Source organism: Emys orbicularis, chromosome 1 (assembly GCF_028017835.1).
Source record: "Emys orbicularis isolate rEmyOrb1 chromosome 1, rEmyOrb1.hap1, whole genome shotgun sequence".
NCBI lineage: Eukaryota > Metazoa > Chordata > Testudines > Emydidae > Emys > Emys orbicularis.
This window is the reverse complement of record NC_088683.1, coordinates 34503607-34527083: the sequence shown is the minus strand read 5'-3', so window position 1 is coordinate 34527083 and position 23477 is coordinate 34503607. Positions and strand designations below refer to the sequence as shown.

General features: G+C 44.4%; 1 protein-coding gene across 1 annotated transcript in view; it reads right to left on the bottom strand.

Annotated features, from left to right (window-relative positions):
• Positions 1 to 23477, bottom strand: part of TBC1D22A (TBC1 domain family member 22A) — a 456657-nt gene that overhangs the window by 365113 nt on the left and 68067 nt on the right. Inside the window, exon 5 of the mRNA XM_065417476.1 lies at positions 11967 to 12037. Within this exon, the coding sequence (XP_065273548.1) occupies positions 11967 to 12037 (71 nt within the window). The remainder of the gene's footprint in view (positions 1 to 11966; positions 12038 to 23477) is intronic.

Here is a 23477-nt window from a genome sequence, read left to right as displayed (position 1 = left end):
TTCATGTTCAATCCTACACACGTTGCAAACTAAATTATTCTTTATAATTGCAAATATTTATGCTTCATTTTGTAACAGTCTATTTCTTTGGATTTTTGTTTGTTTTGTTTCTTTTTAAAAAAAAGATAACATTAAAAAGAAAGAAAAATCTCAAGCATTTTTGTAGAATATTAAGAATTGATCAATTATATATTATTCCTCCCCCTCCCACCAGTCACAAAATTACAGTATTAACTTCAATTTATTTTTCTCTTTGTGCAATAGCAATTTTGTGATGGAAGCACTGAATCACTATTTTAAGACACGCAATGTTATTACAATTTGGTAAAGTCCTCCATTTTAAGTACACTACAAATGTAACTTGGCATGAAGTATGGATGGCTTTAACACAAAACTAGGACACAGTGAGGGTGACTCACTACAACAGAACCCAAAGATGTATTGTTAAAAAAAATAAAATCCTATTTTAGGAGGTTATCAAAGTAAACATGATATCTCCAGATCTTTCACCCCTACAACAGGTACCCATTTCACTGAGACCATGTCTTTTAAAATATGCAGACATATAGCTGGTTCCAGATATTTTAAATTAGATCAGCATTTAGCCTCAAGATGCAGGCTCTCTGACATTTGACATCCTGTCTCAATGCTTTGTGTTAAGTTAAATATTGAATTCTGCCTCCCGTTTATTTTCAACTGTTGAAAATTTTCTGTAGGATATGTTAGTCCCATTAGAAAAGAATTCATCTGATAGACCTAATTTCGTTGTCCCAGCAATACCAATATTTTCTCAGCAATGGAGACTTTCTGCTGTTATTCAATATCAGAGATTGTGGTTATCTGTCAGTTGAACATGTCTGGTTTCCTTACAAATTAAGTTTTATTTTTAAACATTTAAAAGTCTAAATGTATCATCATGGCATAGACTGGTGGCAATTTAAATCTCTTTAACAATTCATTTCTATATTAATTTTATCTTTATTCCAAAGAGAAGAGTGCCAAAATAGTTCTGCTTGCTGTTTATTTATGTATGTAGCACTTAACTTCTTTATTGAACTTTAAGAATGGATTGTTTATTTTTATAAAAAGCATCACCTCTACTAGGCTATGTCTACACTACAAAATTAGGTCGGATTTATAGAAGCCGGTTTTATAGAAACCGGTTGTATGCAGCCGATTGTGTGTCTCCCCACATAAAATGCTCTAAGTGCATGAAGTCGGCGGACCGCGTCCACAGTACCGAGGCTAGCGTCGACTTCCGGCGCATTGCACTATGGGTACCTATCCCACAGTTCCCGCAGTCTCCGGCACCCATTGGAATTATGGGTTGAGATCGCAATGCCCGAATGATGCAAAACAGTGCCGCGGGGGGTTCTGGGTACATTGCGTCAGGCCCCTCCCCCGCCGTCACAGCAACGGCAGACAATAGATTCGCGCCTTTTTACCTGGGTTACCTGTGCAGACAACATACCACGCCAAGCATGGAGCCCGCTCAGCTCAGCTCACCGTCACCATATGTCTTCCGGGTGCCGGCAGACGTGGGACTGCATTGCTACACAGCAGCAGCAGCTAACTGCCTTTTGGCGGTAGACGGTGCAGCATGAGTGGTAGCCTTCATCGGCGATCGGGATGCTGGTAGCTGTGGGGCTGGCAGCCATAGGGCTGCATTGCACCAGCCCCTTGCCTTTTGGCAGTAGATGGTTTATTACGACTGGTAACCCTCCTCGTCGGACAATCATGGATATCAGTCATAGTATATTATTTTCTGCCAAGTATTGTCTGCTGAGCACCCAGAAGAGGCCGAGGGCGATCTGGGTGCTGGCAGACATATGGCTGGCACACGTGGGGCTACATTGCTACACAGCAGCAACCCCTTGCCTTTAACCGTCCTCGTTGGACAATGATGGCTACCAGTCGTAGTATATTATTTTCTGCCAAGTATTGTCTGCTAAGCACCCAGAAAAGGCCGAGGGCGATCTGGGTGCTGGCAGAGATGTGGCTGGCACACGTAGGGTTACATTGCTACACAGCAGCAACCCCTTGCCTTTTGGCAATAAATAGTATATTATGATTGGTATCCAACATCATCATACTGGTACGCGCCCAGTATTTGCTGCCAAGCACCCAGAAAATGCCGAGGGCTATCAGTCATGCTGCACTGTCGTCTTAAGACGTAAAAAATAGATTTGTTCTGTATTCATTTCCTTCCCCCCTCCCTCCATCAAATCAACGGCCCGCTAAACCCAGGCTTAGGAGTTCAATCTCTGGGGGGGGGGGGGGGGGGGCATTCTGTGTGACAGTTGTTTGTATTTCTCCCTGATGCACAGCCACCTTTCTTGATTTTAATTCCCTGTACCTGTACGCCATGTCGTCACTCGCCCCTCCCTCCCTCCCTTCTTCCCCTGGTCTTTAGATACTAGTTTCGCGCCTTTTTTCAGACCAGACGCCATAGCTATCACTGGGATCACGGATCCCGCTCAGATCACCGCGGCAATTATGAGCACTATGAACACCACGCGCATTGTCCTGGAGTATATGCAGAGCCTGGACATGCAAAAGCAAAACCAGGACCAGCTGAGGAGGAGGCGATTGCAGCGCGGCGACGATAGTGATGAGGAAATTGACATGGACCTCTCACGAGGCACAGGTCCCAGCAATGTGGAAATCATGGTGTTACTGGGGCAGGTTCATGCCGTGGAACGCCGATTCTGGGCCCGGGAAACAAGCACAGACTGGTGGGACCGCATCGTGTTGCAGGTCTGGGACGATGCCCAGTGGCTGCGAAACTTTCGCATGCGTAAGGGCACTTTCATGGAACTTTGTGACTTGCTTTCCCCTGCCCTGAAGCGCCAGAATACCAGGATGAGAGCAGCCCTCACAGCTGAGAAGCGAGTGGCGATAGCCCTGTGGAAGCTTGCAACGCCAGACAGCTACCGGTCAGTCGGGAATCAATTTGGAGTGGGAAAATCTACTGTGGGGGCTGCTGTGATCCAAGTTGCCAGGGCAATGAGAGACCTGGTGATATCAAGGGTAGTGACTCTGGGAAACGTGCAGGACATAGTGGATGGCTTTGCTGCAATGGGATTCCCAAACTGTGGTGGGGCGATAGACGGAACCCATATCCCTATCTTGGCACCGGCGCACCAAGCCACCGAGTACATAAACCGCAAGGGGTACTTTTCAATGCTGCTGCAAGCCCTGGTGGATCACAAGGGACGTTTCACCGACATCAACGTGGGCTGGCCGGGAAGGGTACATGATGCTCGCGTCTTCAGGCACTCTGTTCTGTTTCGAAAGCTGGAGGAAGGGACTTTCTTCCCGGACCAGAAAATAACCGTTGGGGATGTTGAAATGCCTATCGTGATCCTTGGGGACCCAGCCTACCCCTTAATGCCATGGCTCATGAAGCCGTACACAGGCAGCCTGGACAGGAGTCAGGACCTGTTCAACTACAGGCTGAGCAAGTGCCGAATGGTGGTGGAATGTGCATTTGGGCGTTTAAAAAGCGCGCTGGCGCAGCTTACTGACTCGCTCAGACCTTAGCAAAAAGAATATCCCCATTGTTATTGCTGCTTGCTGTGCGCTCCACAATATCTGTGAGAGTAAGGGGGAGACATTTATGGCAGGGTGGGAGGTAGAGGCAAATCGCCTGGCCGCTGATTACGCGCAGCCAGACACCAGGTCGGTTAGAGCAGCACAGCAGGGCGCGGTGCGCATCAGAGAAGCTTTGAAAACTAGTTTTGTGACTGGCCAGGCTACGGTGTGAAACTTCTGTTTGTTTCTCCTTGATGAAATCGCAGCCCCCCCACCCACCCGGTTAACTCTACTACCCTGTAAACCAAGCACCCCACCCTCCCCTACCCTCCCCTCTTCAAGCACCACTTGCAGAGGCAATAAAGTCATTGTTACTTCACATTCATGCATTCTTTATTAATTCAGCACACAACTAGGGGGATAATTGCACAGGTAGCCCGGGATGGGTGGGGGAGGAGGGAAGGAAAAGGACACACTGCACTTTAAAACTTATTGCACTGGAAATCATCTAGGCTGGAGTGATTGGGTGGCCGGAGGCCCCCCCACCGTGTTCTTGGGCATCTGGGTGAGGAGGCAATGGGACTTGGGGAGGAGGGCTGTTGGTTACAGAGGGGCTGTAGCGGCGGTCTCTGCTCCTGCTGCCTTTCCTGCAGCTCAACCATACGCAGGAGCATATCACTTTGATGCTCCAGCAGCCGGAGCATCGATTCTTGCTTTCTGATTACAAGCTGACGCCACTTCTCCTCTTCAGCCCGCGTTTCAGCACGCAACCTCTGCTCTTCAGCCCGCCACCTCTCCTCTCGCTCATATTGGGCTTTTTTAAAATCAGTCATTGACTGCCTCCACACATTCTGCTGTGCTCTGTCAGCGTGGGAGGCAGTCTGTAGTTCAGTGAACATTTCGTCACGCGTCCTTCGCTTACGTTTTCTAATATTCACTAGCCTCTGTGAAGGTGAAACATTTGCAGCTGGTGGAGGAGAAGGGAGAGGTTGTTAAAAAAAAGATACATTTTAGAGAACAATGGGTACAGTCTTTCACGTTAGATTTTGATGTTCACATCACACAGCACATGTGCTTTCGTTACAAGGTCGCATTTTTCCTCTTATATTGAGGGCCTGCCGGTTTTGTGTGAGAGATCACTCACGCAGTGCCAGGCCACAGATTTCAGCTTGCAGGCAGCCATGGTAAGACACAGTCTTTTGGCTTTTTTAACCTTGTTAACAAGTGGGGATGGTTTAAAACAGTACTGCTCTCATTAACCATACCAAGCACCGGTTGGGTTGGCCATTTAAAATGGGTTTGCAATGTAAAAGGAGGGGCTGCGGTTTCAGCTTTAACATGCAGCACAAACCCAACTAACTCCCCTCCCCCCCACACACCCAATTCTCTGGGATGGACAATTCACCCCTCCCCCCCACCGCGTGGTTAACAGCGGGGAATATTTCTGTTCAGCAGAGCAGGAAGGGGCACCTCTGAATGTCCCCTTAATAAAATCACCCCATTTCAACCAGGTGACCGTGAATGATATCACTCTCCTGAGGATAACAAAGAGCGATAAGGAATGGATGTTGTCTGCATGCCAGCAAACACCGGGACCATACGCTGCCATGCTTTGTTATGCAATGATTCCAGACTACGTGCTACTGGCCTGGCGTGGTAAAGTGTCCTACCATGGCGGACGGGATAAGGCAGCCCTCCCCAGAAACATTTTGCAAAGGCTTTGGGGAGTACATGAAGGAGAGCTTTCTGGAGATGTCCCTGGAGGATTTCCGCTCCATCCCCATACACGTTAACTGACTTTTCCAGTAGCTTTACTGGCCGCGATTGCCAGGGCAAATTAATCATTAATCATTAAACACGCTTGTTTTTAAACCATGTGTAATATTTACAAAGGTACACTCACCAGAGGACCCCTGTGTGCCCACAGGGTCTTGGGTGAGTTCGGGGGTTACTGGTTCCAGGTCCAGGGTGATAAACATATCCTGGCTGTTGGGGAAACCGGTTTCTCCGCTTCCTTGCTGCTGTGAGCTATCTATGTTCTCTCCATCCTCATCTTCCTCGTCCGCCGAACCCGCTTCCCTGTGTCTTTCTCCAGTGAGGGACTCATAGCACACGCTTGGGGTAGTGGTGGCTGCACCCCCTAGAATGGCATACAGCTCCGCATAGAAGCGGCATGTTTGCGGCTCAGCCCCGGACCTTCCGTTTGCTTCTCTGGATTTGTGGTAGGCTTGCCTTAGCTCCTTAATTTTCATGCGGCACTGCTGTGCGTCCCTCTTATGGCCTCTGTCCTTCATGGCCTTGGAGACCTTTTCTAATATTTTGCCATTTCTTTTACTGCTTCGGAGTTCGGCCAGCACTGATTCATCTCCCCAGATGGCGAGCAGATCCCGTACCTCCCGTTCGGTCCAGGCTGGAGCTCTTTTGCTATCCTGGGACTGGGACTGGGACTCCATCACGGTTACCTGTGCTGATGAGCTCTGCATGGTCACCTGTGCTCTCCACGCTGAGCAAACAGGAAATGAAATTCAAACGTTCGTGGGGCTTTTCCGGTCTACCTGGCCAGTGCATCTGAGTTGAGAGTGCTGTCCAGAGCGGTCACAATGAAGCACTGTGGGATAGCTCCCGGAGGCCAATAAAGTCGAATTCCGTCCACACTAACCCAATTCCGACCCCCTAAGGCCGATTTTATCGCTAATCCCCTCGTCGGAGGTGGTGTAAAGAAACCGGTTTAAAGGGCCCTTTAAGTCGAAAGAAAGGGCTTCGTCGTGTAAACGTGTCCAGGCTTAATTCGATTTAACGCGGCTAAAGTCGACCTAAACTCGTAGTGTAGACCAGGCCGTAGACATCATAGTGACAGTCCCTGAGCATTTTCTTGACTTCAAAACTATTTCCAACATGGAAAACATTTGAGACAGACACAGTAACATTACATAGCCAGAGGTTTAGTGAGAAGTGTCTCAATTTGTTAATTGTAAATTGCCTTTTAGCGTATTTGCCTTTAATGTTAGATTTACGAGATGAGGGGATCTTTCTCTGCCCCCAAACATATGATGGTTTGTATTTTTTAAAACCAGACTTCTGACCAATTCAAAAATACAATTGTTACCACTCCTCAGTTTAGTTCTTTGTTTAATGTTCTTCCTTTCCAAATGACCTGAATGGAAGTGAGTATACTTCGGTTTGATACTTTGTAACACCACCCCTACACAGTAGTTAAAACAGGAAGTGAAGACTACAGTATCCAATCAATATTGCAGGGGGATTTATCACTAGATGAAAAGGAAATAACAAGTAGAAGACACAATTTGGTCAGGAAGATTAACATTCCTACCATGAGAAGAGGTATCATGAGATCTTTTGATACCATTAATGCTCAAGACCTTTGTTTTTTTATCACCTTCTTAAAAATGTAGTAGAGCATTGATTAAATACCAACTCCATGAGGAAAGTTACCGGAAGCATTCTTTGATGGTCTCCTGTCAAATAAGTGACCCAGGAAGACCCTACTTAGCTATTAGAACACAACAAGACAGCCTTTAAAAAGCCCCCAACTACCCAAAAGCTATGTTCGAGAGCAGGGAGCCGACAAGAACTGCACCTGGCAATCCAATTGGAATAGGTCCTACATGGGCACACAGCGGGGTGGAAGAGCTTTAACCCTGTTGAGGCATGTTCAGCCAAATTAACTAAAGATGTGAAATTAAAGCACATTAGTTAAAGCGCATTAAACTCATGTATAAGAAAGCGAACTAAGACCACTTTACTTCTGAATTAGAGTCTCCACAAAGGGGTTTAATGCTCTTTAACTACTGTACTTGAACTTCACCCCTTTAGTTAACTCAGGGCTTGCCTACAGGGAGGGAGGGAGTGAGTCAGGAAATGAGCATTACACAAGTCACAGTAACAGCGTGCACATGGGACAGTGTGCCCTCTGCCAATGTGTATCATTGTGTACCCATGGCAGCCATTTGTTGCAAACTGATAGCATGACATTCTCTAAGGGTATCCCATGCTCATTTGCAAACCACTCAGCAGTCAGGCATTCTTGGATTTTTCTTGCTGTGCACTGTGGGATGCATAGTGGAAGCCATGCTAGTTCAAACTCTTAAATCCCATGATTCATCTGGCTCTGCCCCGTACTTCCTTTATGGGTGGGCTAACGCCATTTTCAAATTGCCGTCAGCCAATATGGACCTAACAAGTCTCCATGTCGCTATGCTGTCAAGCTCAAATGCACAGAGGCTGCTTGGGATGTATTTCAGCACTCAAAGCCAGATGAATTTGGCATGGACTTTGCCTGCCACACCACTAAGCAGATGTAGCAGCAGTTCCTCCAACAGCAGGAGGGTCTTCAGAATATATTGGTGGGAAAAAGATTGTTTGATAGAACTGGGATGACCAACAGTGGCAACAGAACTTCAGGATGGCGAAAGCAACTATTTGGAAGCGCTCTGCAGAACTAACCCCAGAGTTACCATGGCAGTTTACCAACTTGTGACGTCCCATACCCATGGACAAGCAGATCACAATTGCCCTCTGGCCAAATGTTACCAGTCCATAGCAAACCAATTATGCATGGGAAGATCTATGGTCGGGACCATTGTCATGCAGGTGTGTGATGCCATGGAAAAGGTACTGTTGTACTGGGTAATAAAGCTTAGTAATGCTCAGGAGGTCATTGATGGTTTTGCATGCAAATTGTATTGGGGCAATTGATGGGAACTATGTGCCTATTCTTTGCCCCACCATAGCTCAGAATTTATAAACAGAAAGGGGTATTTCCTCATGGTGCTCGAAGGGCTGGTCAACCACTATGGCAGGTTTACAGACAAATACTAGGTGGTCTGGAAGGGTCCATGATGCTAGGACCTTTCGGAACACAGCTATATTTAGATTAATGGACTGTTTGCCCCCAGGAAACTCTATGGACATTAATGGTGTGGATATTGCTCTGGTTATCCTGGGAGACCTGGTTTATCCTTTGTTTCCCTGGTTAATGAAGCCAGTCGCAGATAGCTTGGACAGAATGTATTTTGCATAATATTTGTGAAAATAAAGGAGAAGCCTTAGCAGCATATGGGAGGTTGAAGTGCAGAAGTGGTTTTAGCAGCCAGCAAGGTGTCCGATGCAAAATGCAAACAGCTGGGGCAATGTTGTCAGGGACATCTATTACTCTCATTTTGAGTCTAAGGCTTGAAATTGAGCAGCTGTACATCCAGCTGTTAATCCAAGGAGGGGAGGGTGGAAAAATGGTTACTAACCTTCCATAACTGTTGTTCTTCGAGATGTGTTGCTCATGTCCATTCCAATGTAGGTGTGTGCTCACCCCGAGCACCGCCGCCGGTAAGTTTTTCCCCTCAGTGGCATCAGTTGGGTCAGCTCTGGTGCCCCCTAGGGTGACGTGCTCATAGCACCAATAAAAAGGGGCCCACCGACCATAGCCCCCTCAGTTCCTTCTTGCCGGCTAACTCTGACAGAAGGACAAGTGGGGGGGTTGGAATGAACATGAGCAACACATCTCAAAGAACAACAGTTACAGAAGGTTAGTAACCATTTTTTTCTTCTTCGAGTGCTTGCTCATGTCCATTTCAGTGTTGGTGACTCCCAAACAGTAGTGCAGGTGGAGAATTTGGAGTTTATTGACATGACATGATTGTAACACAGCTTGGCCAAATCCAACATCGTTTCGACCCTGTTGGATGATGCTGATGATGTAATGAGATGAAAAAGGTGTGGAATGATGACTACGTTGCTGCTCTAAACATTTTCTGTACAGAAACTTGAGCTACAAATGCCACCAAAGAATCTTCTGCCATTGTAGAGTGAGCTATCAGGGCAAGAGAAGCTGGGACCTTTGCCAGGTTGTAGCATGTGTGGATACAGGAAGTGATTCATGAAGAAATTATCTGGGCTGAGACTGGAAGGCCTTTAATTCTGTCTGCAGTGGCATTTCCAAAATGACTTAGTCCTTTCTATGTAGAAGGCTAGTGCACATCTGACATCCAGCGAGTGGCATGCGGCTTCGGATAGAAGACCGGTAGGAAGATATCCGGGTTACTATGGAATTGCAATATTGCCTCTGGAAAGAATGGCAAATGTGGCCGCAATTGAACCTTGTCCTTGAAGACGACCATATAAAGTGGTTCTGACGTAAGGGCTTGGATCTCCGAGATCCTTCTGGCAGAAGTAACGGCCACCAGGAAAGCCACCTTCCAGGATATGTAGAGCACATTGCCAGCAGTTCAAATGGAGGTCCTGTTAGCCTTGCCAACACCAAGTTGAGGTCCCAAGGAAGGAGTGGCTGCCATAGATGGGGGTATAATCTCTCCAGGTCATTAAAGAAATGACTACAGATAGAGTTCAATAAAACAGACAGCCATTTACCTATGGGTGGAAAGCTGAATTTGCCGCCATATGGACCCTAACAGAGGACAAAATTAGGCCTTGTTGTTCCAATGGAGCAAGTAGTCTAAAATGAAATGTAGTGTCAACTTCTAGCCCACATCTACCTACAACGAGTACGGCTATGAGTCATCTGGAACAGAATTTAGCATGGCAGTATAGCGCAACAGCCGCAGCAAATTAAAACTTTAAATTATTTAATAATTTACCTTTTAAAAACCCTCACGTGCCACAGTTCCCTCCATACGATCAGCCTCCTCAATCCTAGTCTGAGTTGCTGGGATTCAGGATTGAGTACAGCAGGGCAGGAATCAGGTTTGCCTTCTCCCTAGCCAGCATCAGTCGCAAACAGATTCTGGCTTTCCAGAGATCTTTTTACTGGCCTTCTCATGCTTATCCTCCAATGGTGGTCATATTCAGGGAAGTGCGGGGGTGGTGAAGCAGTGGCAAGCAGGCTCCTCAAGTTGCCTGGTTTTGAGTGATCACATAGTTATGTAAAATCCTGTGCAGTTCCTCAAAAAAATGGACAAGTTACACATCCCCTGCCAGATTTCTTGCTGTTGTCCCTGGTTTTAAAGTAGGTGCACCTTCAATGCAGGTGTTTGCTTTTTATCCAGCACTGTTCAGTATCCCATGGCCCTTTGTGGACATCTGCCCAGTAATATCCACAAAAAGGTCTTTGTTCTGTTGGCTGGCCACTGGAGCTTCGTGCACCAACGCTTCTCCCCAAATGGCTATAAGGTCCAGGGTCTCAGCACAGCTCCAAGTAGTTGCTCAAAACATGTTGTAGGGCCTTCCGGAGCATTATCACAGGTGATCAACTGTGCGCCATCTTATAAGCAGGGGTGGCGGCATCCATTCAACTTGACCCCAGAGGAGAGCAGGGCACACATGAAAACAGATACATCAGTAATAGTCACTCACAAATCAGTTTCTGATAGCCATTGGAAGACTGCCAAAGTAGCTCGCAGCAGCATTGCGTGAATACAAACAATAGTCCGGACTAACTCTCTTCATAGCAACGTTAATTTACTTTGAAAGAGGACTCCAGAGTTCATGTTAAATGCAGAGTCAGTGTACTAAAATGAATTCCCGCATGTGTATGCAAGCATTTTCAAAGTGAATTAACTCAAAATGCTGCAGATTAAACTCCCCACGTAAACAATCTCTCAGTTTAACTTTCCTATGTGTAGACATGACCTTGGTTTCAAGAGAAACTACATTACTCAGCTCAAACTCTGACTTCAAATTTGAATTTTAAAATAAAAGTGATTGCACACTGTGCTTAATTTTAATTGCAAGAGAATATTTAATAAATAAATATTCACTGTTAAAAAAACTGCATATGCATTTAGAATTAGAAAGCACTACACAACAAATTTATTAGGACTCATTAGCAAGACAGAGTCTTTCAAACACTGGAAATCAGACCCAATCTGAAGTGAACACTTAGTATTCCCTGATGATTTATTTTTTCAACAAAGAAAGCTGTCTAAGCCTTCCCTGAAAAATTCAACAGTGCTAAACTGTTGTGTGCATAGCTCAGAAGGTTAAACAGAGCTTAAGTTCATGAAGATTTGCTGATAAAGTCTCTTCTACATATTCTACAGTATAAGCACTTTGAGTCTTTTCAATGCTAGTGGCTTTACAACTCCCCCCACCCCTCCATCATGTACCAATAGAAAATAGTTAACACACATATTTATGACAACAGATTTTCAAGTTCACACTTTGCTAACTAAACACTCTTAGCTGGAATACATCATACTTTTTGTGGGAGGCTAACATGATTTTGAATACACACATTTAAACAAAAAAAATTAAGGTACACCAGTTATTTACTACTTATTGTCATTTTCTCCTAATTTGACAAACCACGCTTAAAACTGAACAAATAATGGAACTTTGTTCTTTGCTTTTACCATTCAGTAACACAACCCAATGTTTTGGAGTATCACTAATAGGCTACAACTCAAGCAAAATTCTTCAGTGACAGAAACAAAGCAATTATTGCCAGAAACAGAACTTACTGAAAGAAGCTTCCACGTGATCGGGCGAACTTGTTTAGGAATTCCAGACCAACTCAACTTCCGTAATTCATCTGTCAAAAAAAAAAAAATAAAAAAAAATCAATTTCATGATATGTCAACAACACTTAATATTCATTAGTATATACAAGCAAATTAAAAGAAGTTGTTAATATTTATCAAAATACAAGTAAAATCAGAATTACACAATATTTCTGAGGAATTAAAAAGATATTGCATAAAGAAAAACAGATATTTGGTGTGATAAGGTAGTTTCCTGGTATATTTACCCACTGTTATTTCTTACCATACATGTTGTATATTAATATGCACGAGAGAGACTTGATGTAGGCTCTACATATACTGATGTTAATTAAAAGGTGATAATTAGTAGTAACCCAAACAGCATGTTTCACTTTCTGAAGCTGGAATTTAATCTTAAATTTAAGAAATGTTGTTATTTCCATTTCCAGTCATACTGTACAACTTTATAGATAGGTTCTCTGGAAAACTGTTTCCAAGAGAGCATATCCAACACAGTATATCGAACTAAACCAAATACAATCCACTCTAAAGCCACTGAACATCTATCCAGCCATAAGCACTTTCATTATTTTCCTGTACGAATTCTGTGTTTATCTATAAAATGCATGAAAAGTTGTGGAAACAAAAAAGTATGAAAAATATTTAATGACAAGAGATGCATAACAATGCCTGTCAGGAAACCTAGAACTTCAGGATTTGATTATATGCAAGACAGTCTCTTGCTGCTTCTCACTGCGGGCAGAAAGTGAAGATGAAAATCCTACATTATGGCCAAGTGATTAGATTTATTGATTTAGGTTCCACATATAAATATACGCAATTTTTACATTCTAGTCAGTCTTTGAAAACTTCCACCACAAAAATCATAAGAAAACCCAAAAGTACAGAATACAAATTATTAGAGGATGGGGACTCTGAAGAGACAATGCAAGTGCCTCTCTAACTGTGACTGCTTATAGCATATTCATGTCTACAGATGCCCCCCGGGTTATGCAAACCCAACTTACGCAAATCCGCACTTACGGAAAAAGTTCCGTAAGCTAGAAATAGGAGGGTTTTTTGGGCGCAATTGTCAAGTACACGTTTCTGACTTACGCAAAATTCAAGTTATGCAAAGCGTTCCGGAACGGAATGCTTGCATAAATCGGGGAGCGTCTGTATTGTTAAATCACAAGGTTTCTGTCACCACAAGCTAGTGTTGTTGCTTTTTTTAAGAACATAGCTGTGTTCCTGTTGGAGCTTTGTGTTTACTTCCTGTACACAGCTTCCAAGAAGTTTCATAAATGCGTCCTAAAATGTCATTTTTAATATTCTCTGGATAATGATGGATTTTTTTTTAGGTTTTCAGCTTTTAGGGATAGGAAGAGTCATAGTTAAAACAGAAATATCCATATGTTCTCCAGAACTGGGAGTAAGAAAATGATGCCTGTACTGGGGCGGCTGCCCCACTCCCTGAGAGTGTGGGCTGCAGCAGGCCAGTGTGCCTGCGCAGCCAGGCAGCCAATCAGAGAAGGGCTTATTGGGAGCCAATCGGGGCCCAGATTGGAGACAGCCAATCAGGGCCAGGCTCAGCCCTACAAAAAGGCTGTTCAGGGAGAGGAGAGTCAGTCTGTCCAAGGCCTTCGACAGGGGAAGGTCTGTCTCCAGAGCTGGGAGACTAGCACCACGGACAGCACAGCGCTGGCCAGGCTCGGGGATCAGAAGGGAGCTCTAGCCCATAGCTAGATGGACTAAGGGGCACTGTCGGAGGGCAGTGGTCTGGAAGAGGACGCCGCGAGCTGGAGAGCGACGCAGGCTCAGACGCCAACCAAGGGCGAAGCAACGGGCAGGACACCACCAGGAGAGGGCGCTCCACTGGATTGAGCTAATTCTGGGAGACAACCAGCAGGAGGAGCTGGGTGGCGAGTCCCAACCTTGTCACAATGCCCTATGTACCTCTGCTTGAAATGACTGATGCAACCTTAATATTTCTTAGTTATGTGAACATTTAAAAAGATTTTGTATATTTAAAAAAATCCCAAAGTCACTTCTTTGTGCAAAAGTTTTGCATTACTCTTTATGAAAGAGACAAGGATTATTTTTCCCCCCCATCTGCCACTTAATGGTTTTACTGAATGAGTTGAGTCTTTCCTACTCAAAGCAATTAAAAAAAAAAAAATACATCACTCCTATTAGATGTAATGAGGTTTTATTTAAAATTACTTGAGTCACCAATTAAAATTTATAATCTTTGAGAGAGCCAATTTTTAAACCTTGTGGGCTGAGTTTATTGGCATAGGTAGTGTCCCCTAGAATCCAAACCCTGGAAGGCTACCATCTGTAGCTGGGAGATCTCATGCTTAAATGGCTGCAAGTATTATATCTATGTTGATGATTCACAAATTTCTCTCCACCAGCAATCTCTCTCTTTCAATCATGAATCTTAGCTTGTCTCTTTAACATCTGTTTGATGTCTTATTGTCAACTAAAATGAATACTAGCAAAACCAAACTCCTGACCTTTCCTCTCAAGCTTTCTCCATTTTCTTCCTTCCCTATTACTGTCAGCAACACCATAAACTTTCCACATAGCTCGGGACTGATGGATATTTGTGACTCCCTCCTCTTCTTTGCTCCACACTTTCAAGCCATATTCAAATCATTCTTATGCCTCTACATGTACAAGATTCCTCCTTTTCTTCTGCCTCCACAGCAAAGTCTCTCATTCAGGCCCTCATATCCTGCCTCACCTATGAGAAACACCCTCGTCTCTGGCTTCCCAAACATACCCAGGCACTCTTCATTCTATACAAAATGCACTTGTTAAAATCTCCATTATGTGGTTTGATTGCATCCCCCACCCCTCCCTGATTTCGTCCACTGCCTACCATCTGCTATTGCATCAAGTTGTCATTGCTGGTCGCTTATTTCAAGGCTTATATATAAATCTACTTCTCTACTTATTTTCCTTAGTAAAGCTTCATGTTGCCTTCTGTCTCTTCTGCTCAGCCAGTGTTATTGCCCCCATATCCCATTTGTTGCCTCTTAAACAATCATCATCTTTATCCCTTCATTACCTTCTATGTAAGATTCCACCTTCCTGAATTCATTTGTAAGGCCCGTATCTTCACCACTTTGAAATAGCTCTTAAAATCTACTTCTGAAATGGAAAAAATTACTACTAACATTTAATAATTGTTGTTCTTAGATGTGTTGCACATGTCCATTCCACTCTTGGGCCTGGTCTACACTGGGGGGGGGGGGGGAACCGATCTAAGTTAGGCAACTTCAGCTACGTGAATAACGTAGCTGAAGTCGACGTACTTAGATCTACTCACTGTGGTGTTTTCACTGCGGTGAGTTGACTCTGCCTGTGCATCTCACAGTGGCGGAGTACAGGAATCAACAGGAGAGCGCTCGGGGGTCGATTTATCGCATCTAGACTAGACACGATAAATTGACCCCACTAGATCGATCGCTGCCCGCCGATCCAAAATACCCTTGGCGTATGCACACACACACCCCACCCCCCCCCCAGTCACCAGAAATTCTTTTCCTCAGTGGTACTTGTCGGGCACCCGCCACACGCTCAAGCGCCCGCCACACGCTGCTGGTGTTGGTATAAAGGGCCCAGCTGACCTCGAGCCTCCTCAGTTCCTTCTTTCTGGAAACTTCAATGGAGACGGGTAGGAGGGCAGGTCATGGAATGGACGTGTGCAACAGATCTTGAAGAACAACCATTACAAAAGGTTAGAAACAGGTTTTTTTTTGAGTGATTGCATATGTGCATTCCATTCTTAGTGACTCCCAAGCAGTTAAAAAAGCAGAGGGACCAGAGTTCCTTTTCATACAGACTGCAGTACTGGTTGACCAAAATTGGCATTATCTTTTGAATACTGACTGATGGTATAATGGGAAGAGAAATAAAACACAGATGACCAGGTTGCTGCTTTGCAAGAGTCCGGGATAGGGTTCTGCACTAGAAATGCCGTTAAGGATGCTTACAATCCTGTGGAATGGGCAGTCAGTTTGTCTCGAAGAGAGACACGTGTCGGATTAGAATATGTGCAGATACAACAAGTTACACAAAATTAAATTCTCTGTGCAGGACCTTTCATTCTGTCCGCTTTGGCCATGAACAGCTGGTTTGACAGCTGAAATGGTTTGGTCCTGTCCAGGTAAAAAAAATCCAGTGCTTGTCTAATGTCCAATAGGCATAGCTGTGGTTTAGGATACAGGCAAGTAAATTGATAGATATGAAAATCTGAATCCACCTTAGAGAACTTAGATGAGGGCGTAAGTACACCTTTTCTTTAAAGAAGACTGTTGGTTCAGATGTTTGGAGACCCTTCTGGAAGCAGTAATAGCAATTAAGAATCATAGAAAATTAGGGTTGGAAGAGACCTCAGGAGGTCATCTAATCCAACCCCCTGCTCAAAGCAGGACCAACACCAACTAAATCACCCCAAACAGGGCTTTGTCAAGCCAGGCCTTCAAAACCTTTAAGGATGGAGATTCTACCACCTCCCTAGGTAACCCATTCCAGTGCTTCACCACCCTCCTAGTGAAATAGTGTTTCCTAATATCGAAACTAGACCTCCACCACTGCAACTTGAGACCATTGCTCCTTGTTCTGTCATCTGCCACCACTGAACAGCCTAGCTCCATCATTTTTGGAACCCCCCTTCAGGTAGTTGAAGGCGGTTATCAAATCCCCCCCCCCCTTCTCTTTTGCAGACTAAATAAGCCCAGGTCCCTCAGCCTGTCCTCATAAGTCATGTGTTCCAGCCCCCTAATAATTTTCAATGCCCTCTGCTGGACTCTCTCCAATTTGTCCACATCCTTTCCGTAGTGGGGGGGGGCAAAAACTGGACACAATACTCCAGATGTGGCCTCACCAGTGCTGAATAGAGGGAAATAATCATCACTTCCCTCAATCTGCTGGCAATGCTCCTACTAATGCAGCCCAATATGCCCTTAGCCTTCTTGGGTACAAGGGCACACTGTTGACTCATATCCAGCTTCTCATCCACTGTAATCCCCAGGTCCTTTTCTGCAGAACTGCCGCTCAGCCAGTTGGTCCCCAGCCTGTAGCAGTGCATGGGATTCTTCCGTCCTAAGTGCAGGACTCTGCACTTGTCTTTGTTGAACCCCATCAGATTTCTTTTGGTCCAATCCTCCATTTTGTCTAGGTCACTCTGGACCCTATCCCTACACTCCAGCATATACACCACTCCCCCCAGCTTAGTGTCATCTGCAAACTTGCTGAGGGTACAATCCATCCATCATCCTGATCATTAATGAAGATGTTGAACAAACCAGCCCCAGGACAGACCCCTGGGGCACTCTGCTTGATACCGGCTGCCAACTAGACATCGAGGTGTTGATCACTACCCGTTGAGCCTGACTGTCTAGCCAGCTTTATATCCACCTTATAATCCATTCGTCCAATCCATACTTCTTTAACTTGCTGGCAAGAATACTGTGGGAGACCGTATCAAAAGCTTTGCTAAAGTCAAGGTAAATCACGTCCACCACTTTCCCCATATCCACAGAACCAGTTCGCATCATAGAAGGCAATCAGGTTGGTCAAGCATAATATGGATTCACCAAGGGCAAGTTGACTGTTCCTGATCACCTTCCTCTCCTCTAAGTGCTTCAAAATGGATTCCTTGAGGACCTGCTCCATGATTTTTCCAGGGACTGAGGTGAAGTTGACTGGTCTGCAGTTCCCTGGATTCTCCTTCTTCCCTTTTTTTAAAGATGGGCACTATATTTGCCTTTTTCCAATCATCCGGGACCTCCCTCGATCACCAGGAGTTTTCAAAGATAACGGCCAATAGCTCTGCAATCACATCGGCCAGCACCCTCAGATGCATTGCATTCGGCCCCATGGACATGTGCATGTCCAGCTTTTCTAAATAGTCCTTATCCTGTTCTTTCACCACTGAGGGCTGCTCCCCTCCTCCCCATACTGTGCTGCCCAAGGAGCTGACCTTGTCTATGAAGACAGAGGCAAAAAAAAGCACTGAGTACTTCAGCTTTTTCCACATCGGTCACTAGGTTGCCTCCCTCATTCAGTAAGGGGCCCACAATTTCCATGACCACCTTCTTGTTGCTAACATACCTGTAGAAACCCTTCTTGTTACCTTTCACATCACCTGCTAGCTGCAACTCCAATTGTGCTTTGGCCTTCCTGATTACACCCCTGTATGCTCGAGCAATATTTTTATACTCCTCCCTAGTCATCTGACCAAGTTTCCACTTCTTGTAAGCTTCCTTTTTGTGTTTAAGCTCACCAAAGATTTCTCTCTTGCGCCAAGCTAGTCACCTGCCATATTTACTATTCTTTCTGAACATCGGGATGGTTTGTTCCTGCACTCTCAATAAGGCTTCTTTAAAATACAGCCAGCTCTCCTGGGCTCCTTTCTCCCTCTTATTAGCCTCCCAGGGGATCCTTCCCATCAGTTCTCTGAGGGAGTCAAAGTCTGCTTTTCTGAAGCCCAGGGTCCATATTCTGCTGCTATCCTTTCTTCTTTTTGTCAGGATCCTGAACTCAACCATCTCATGGCCTCTGCTGCCCAGGTTGCCACCCACTTCTACTTCCCCTACCATTTCTTCCCTGTTTGTTAGCAGCAGGTCAAGAGGAGCATGGCCCCTAGTTGTTTCCTCCAACACTTGAACCAGGAAGTTGTCCCCAACACTCTCCAAAAACTTCCTGTATTGCTCTCCCAGCAGATATCAGGTTGATTGAAATCCCCCTTGAGAACCAGGGCCTGTGATCTGGAAATTTCTGTTAGTTGTCTGAAGAAAGTATTGTCTACCTCATCCTCCTGGTCTGGTGGTCTACAGTGGATGCCCACAACACCACCACCCTTGTTTGCTCTCACCTCTAAACTTAACCCAAAGACTCAACAGGCTTTTCTCCAGTTTCATACTGGAGTTCTGAGCAATCATACTGCTCTTTTAAATACAGTGCAACTCCTCCACCTTTTCTCCTCTGCCTGTCCTTCCTGAACAGTTTATACCTATCTATGACAGTGCTTCCAATTCTTCCTGCCTGTTTCCCAGGCTTCTTGCATTCATGTACAGACACCTAAGATAACTAGCTGATTGCCCTACTTTCTCAGTATTAATCAGGAGGCCTCCCCTGTTGCACCCTCCTCGGTATCCCACTTACCTCAGGGCTTTGGTCTCCACGTTAGGAAAACCACCTTCCAGGAAAGGTGTAGTAAGGAGCATGCTGGTCCCATAAGTTTAGACAAAACTAAGTTCAACTCTCCAGGAGGAAAGAGGCTTCCTTAGTTGAGGGTACAATCTTTCCAGGCCTTTAAGGAAACTAATTGTCATGTCACTAGAAAAAACAGAACAGTTATCCACATGAGAGTGGAAAGCTGATATTGCTGCCAGGTGAACCTTGATAGAGGAAATAACTAAGCCTTGCTGTTTCAGATGCAGACAGACAGTAGAGTATTTATTGGATGGACGAATGCATTGATGAGACTCCGGTTTGACAAACCCAGATAGAGAACCATTTTAACAAGTAGGTTGCCCTGTTGTAGGGCCTTTCTGCTATCTAGTAAGACCCAGCAAACTTACTCTGAGCAAGCCTTCTCTTTGGGATTTAACCGTGGAACTTCCAGGCCATTAAATGAAGGAACTGCAAGTTCGGGTGGAGCAGGTAACTGTGGTCCTGAGAGATCAGATGTAACAGGAGTGAGACTGGAGTCACCACTGAGAGGTCCAACAGAGTGGAGAACCAGTGTTTGTGAGGCCATGCTGGGGCTAATAATATAACCCAGGCATGGTCCCTCTTGATCTTCAGTAGCACTCTGTGTAGGAGTGGGATTGGGGGGGGGAAAAGCAAAATAAAGCTTTCCTATCCAGGGTACCAGGAAGGCTTCTGTGATGGAACCGAGGCTGTGGCCTTGTAGAGAGCAGAATTCGTGACATTTTCTTTTGTACTTGTTCACAAATAGGTTTATCTGGGGACTACCCCACTGCTGGAAAATGCATCTGACTACATCCACGTGAAAAGAGTACTTGAGGTGACAGAGACCTGCTCAGGCAATCTACTAGTTCATTCTGCACCCCTAGAAGATGCCTTCAGGTTTATTGAATGGACTATGCAAAATTCCCATTGGTGAATTGCTTTCTGACACAGGAAGAATGATTGAGCTCCTCCCTATCTGCTGAGGTAAAATCTCACTGTGATGTTGTCCATAAGAACAAACAGGTTTCTCCCCCAATATGAGGTAGGAAAGCCTGACAGGCAAGACTAATCTCCATGAGCTCTCTCTGACATGGATATGAAGAGCGGGCTTCATAGAGGACCAAAGAACCTGAGTTCAGAAGAGCCCCAGGTAAGCTCCGCACCCTAAGATGGACACATCTGAGACCAAAGTCATCGACAGTTGAGGGCGGAAGAATGGAACACTTACACAAATGTTGAGGGCAGAAGAAGGGAATGCTTGCACAAATGTTGAGGACTCAACCACCAATTCAGTGAAATTAGAACACGCGAAGGCAGCATGAGCACAGTGTCCAGATGCAGACAACTTGACAAGGTACACTGAGGCCAGCCATGTCTGAAGGGGTCTAAGGTGCAGCCTTATGTGTTGTACTATGTATGTGCACAAGGCCACATGCTCTAGGAGCCTCATACAATTTAGGACAGTTGTGATTGGATGAATCCCAAGTCTGTCACGCCTAGCATCTTCTGGGAACAGGTCTTTAAATTTCAGCATGGAGTCCCATACTCTGACACCATACCTGGCCAAAAGTGCATGATGGTTTGCAATCCTGAACTGCAACCACCCAGTAGAATCAACTTTCCTACCAACAAGTCTAATTTATTTGAGACTTTGGGACTGTGCCATGATGTCCCTGCCTTTCCTCCTTACTGGCAGCAGATACCACCAGGGGCCCCAGAGAGGGATGGGAGTAAAACTCATAACCTGGGCTCAACCCTTTGAAGTTGGGGGGGGGAGGGGGGGAGGATGCAGGTGTCTGTCACAGTCACTCTGGAAAGACCTCCAGTAGCTAAAATACTGAGCAGGTAGAGAGGATTCTTTTACTTCCTCCACCTGTAGGCCCAAACTTAAGGCAACCCTCTAATGATTCCTGGTGCACCTTATAGTCATCTGGGGGAAAGCAACATGCCTGCCTGCCTGCCCCCAACCCCCAATTAGGGTTGGAAGAGACCTCAGGAGGTCATTTAGTCCAACCCCCTGCTCAAAACAGGACCAACCCCAACTAAATCATCCCAGCCAGGGCTTTATCAAGCCAGGCATTAAAAACCTCTAAGGACGGAGATTCCATTATATCCTTTCCTAATCCATCTCTGTAACTACCCCTTTTACTGATGTCTTCCCTACAGAGATCCAATCTAACTTCCCCCAGTACATCATTGCTCCCTCAATTCTCCCCTGCACCTCATGTGTCCTCTTACCTGTTGCTCCCACTTTCAGCTCCTATTTCACTCTATGTCCACATCTGTTTGAGCCATGTGACAGAGGGCTAGGTATGAAAACCTGAAGTCAGCACTCTGTTCACAGCAGCTCCAATCAGGCATAGCAGATTGCAGTGGATGAGGCAGACCTATGCCTAATCTGTGGGTGGGGCAGGGCAGAAAGGCTAATTAAGCCATTAGCCAGAGCCCACAAACGGGCACAGGAAGGAAGTGAAAAAGGGGAAAGCAGGCAGTGAGAGGGAGAGAGAGATTGCTCTCCTCCTGCTTGTAAACGCGCTAGGTATGCTGCAAAGGTGGTGGGACTCAATTATAAATAAACTGCACAGGGTGTTGAACCAGCACAAGGGTCTCCGCGTGGTTTGTAGACAGAGACAGAAACAGGACTGAGGAGGCTCGGTTATAAACCACCTCTTAATCCTGCTTTATTTTCTCACTCTTTGCCTTTGCTGGGCTAGAATATCAAGTACCCAGTATATCAACAACTTACATTTTTGAGTACTTGATTTTGCAAATTTAACATTCATTAATGTCGTTTTTTATGATGCAATTCAAAATATACACTAGATTAAGTCAAGCTTTGTTTATGCCTTTTGATTACCTACTTTTTATTTAATAACAAGGGGACCAATGGGAAAGTTATAATCAGTCACAAAACTGAAGGTAAGAAAGCGTTAGTGTGTCAAAAAGAAAAAGATGAGATGGGGGGGGGGGAGGGGGAGTAATTTTTCCACAACTATGTCAAACAGAAACCCAGATATTGACATTGTGTTTTAAAATCAAAACATGTTGACAACATAGATGCTCAAATAACAATAGTGTATCCTACAAACTTTTAAGAATATGTATGAGGTGAAGAAATATGATTTTACACCTTGATGAGGCTTAAAATTTTGTAATTTTGAAGCTGCAAAAAACATTGAAGATTACTTTTTTCAAGCAGTTAATAATTTTGATCTTATGAAAGTTAATTTATGTCCTTACACTTGCAGCACAGATATTGGATATTTGATTGTAGTTTAGGAGTTTACATGTGCAAAATCTCAGTCAAATTATGCTACATATCTTATCTGAAAGACACTGACTCCTTCATTTGACTGGATATGTGAAATGTAAACAGTTATTTTTCTTAACTTGTTGTGGTTGAATAGTTTTCTCTTTATTCTTGGACTGAAATGTGTATGTAATTTTTTGTAATGTATTGGAGAAAATATTCCATCGTAAACAGGAAAAGGTAATTGTAAAACAACAAAAAATTGGTATGGCAACTCAAGCATAAGCAAACAATCTGAAATGGCATTTAATTCTTGTTTTGTTTTAAAATGACTCTGCTAAAAAAAAAAAATCTAGTGTCCCTTTACAAAACATTTTACAACTTATGCAAAGTATAGTACTATAGTACACATTTTGATTTTTTTCCCTAAAATTATAAACATTTAGAAGGCGTTTTGTTATAACTGGCATCCCTTTTCAAAAAAGCCAACAATCCACAAAATGTAAAATCAAACAAAAGCAACTTCTAGTATATAAATTGGCAAGTACTACCAGCTGAAATTGAGTATTTACAGTTAGTTTAAAAATCCTGTTGCAACCAAAAAGCCTGTAGCATTAGCAAGATAGGCAACCAAGTCATTCCTACTGAACTGAACGGTAAAGCAAGATCATTCCAAAAATGTTAGAGTCCAAGCCTAGAAAGTCTTACCTATGGAAGTGACCCTTACTCACAAAGTAGTTCATCTGACTTCAATAACACTGTATATAAAGGCCCTTTACAACAGGGTCTGCAGGAGTGTACTCTTAATTTTACTAGCATTACTTTTAATTATAATACTCTCAAATAGCCAGTAGCAGCTCCTCTATTTATAAACTATACCATCCCTAATTAAAGTTAACCAACTCCCTATCATGTATCCTGCATGTATTGATCTCTAAGGTAAAGTGTTTGTTAAAAGTAAAGTAATATAGCAGTAACCTTATGACTACATCCCACTTATAAATGTAATTATTTAATACAGTCAATGA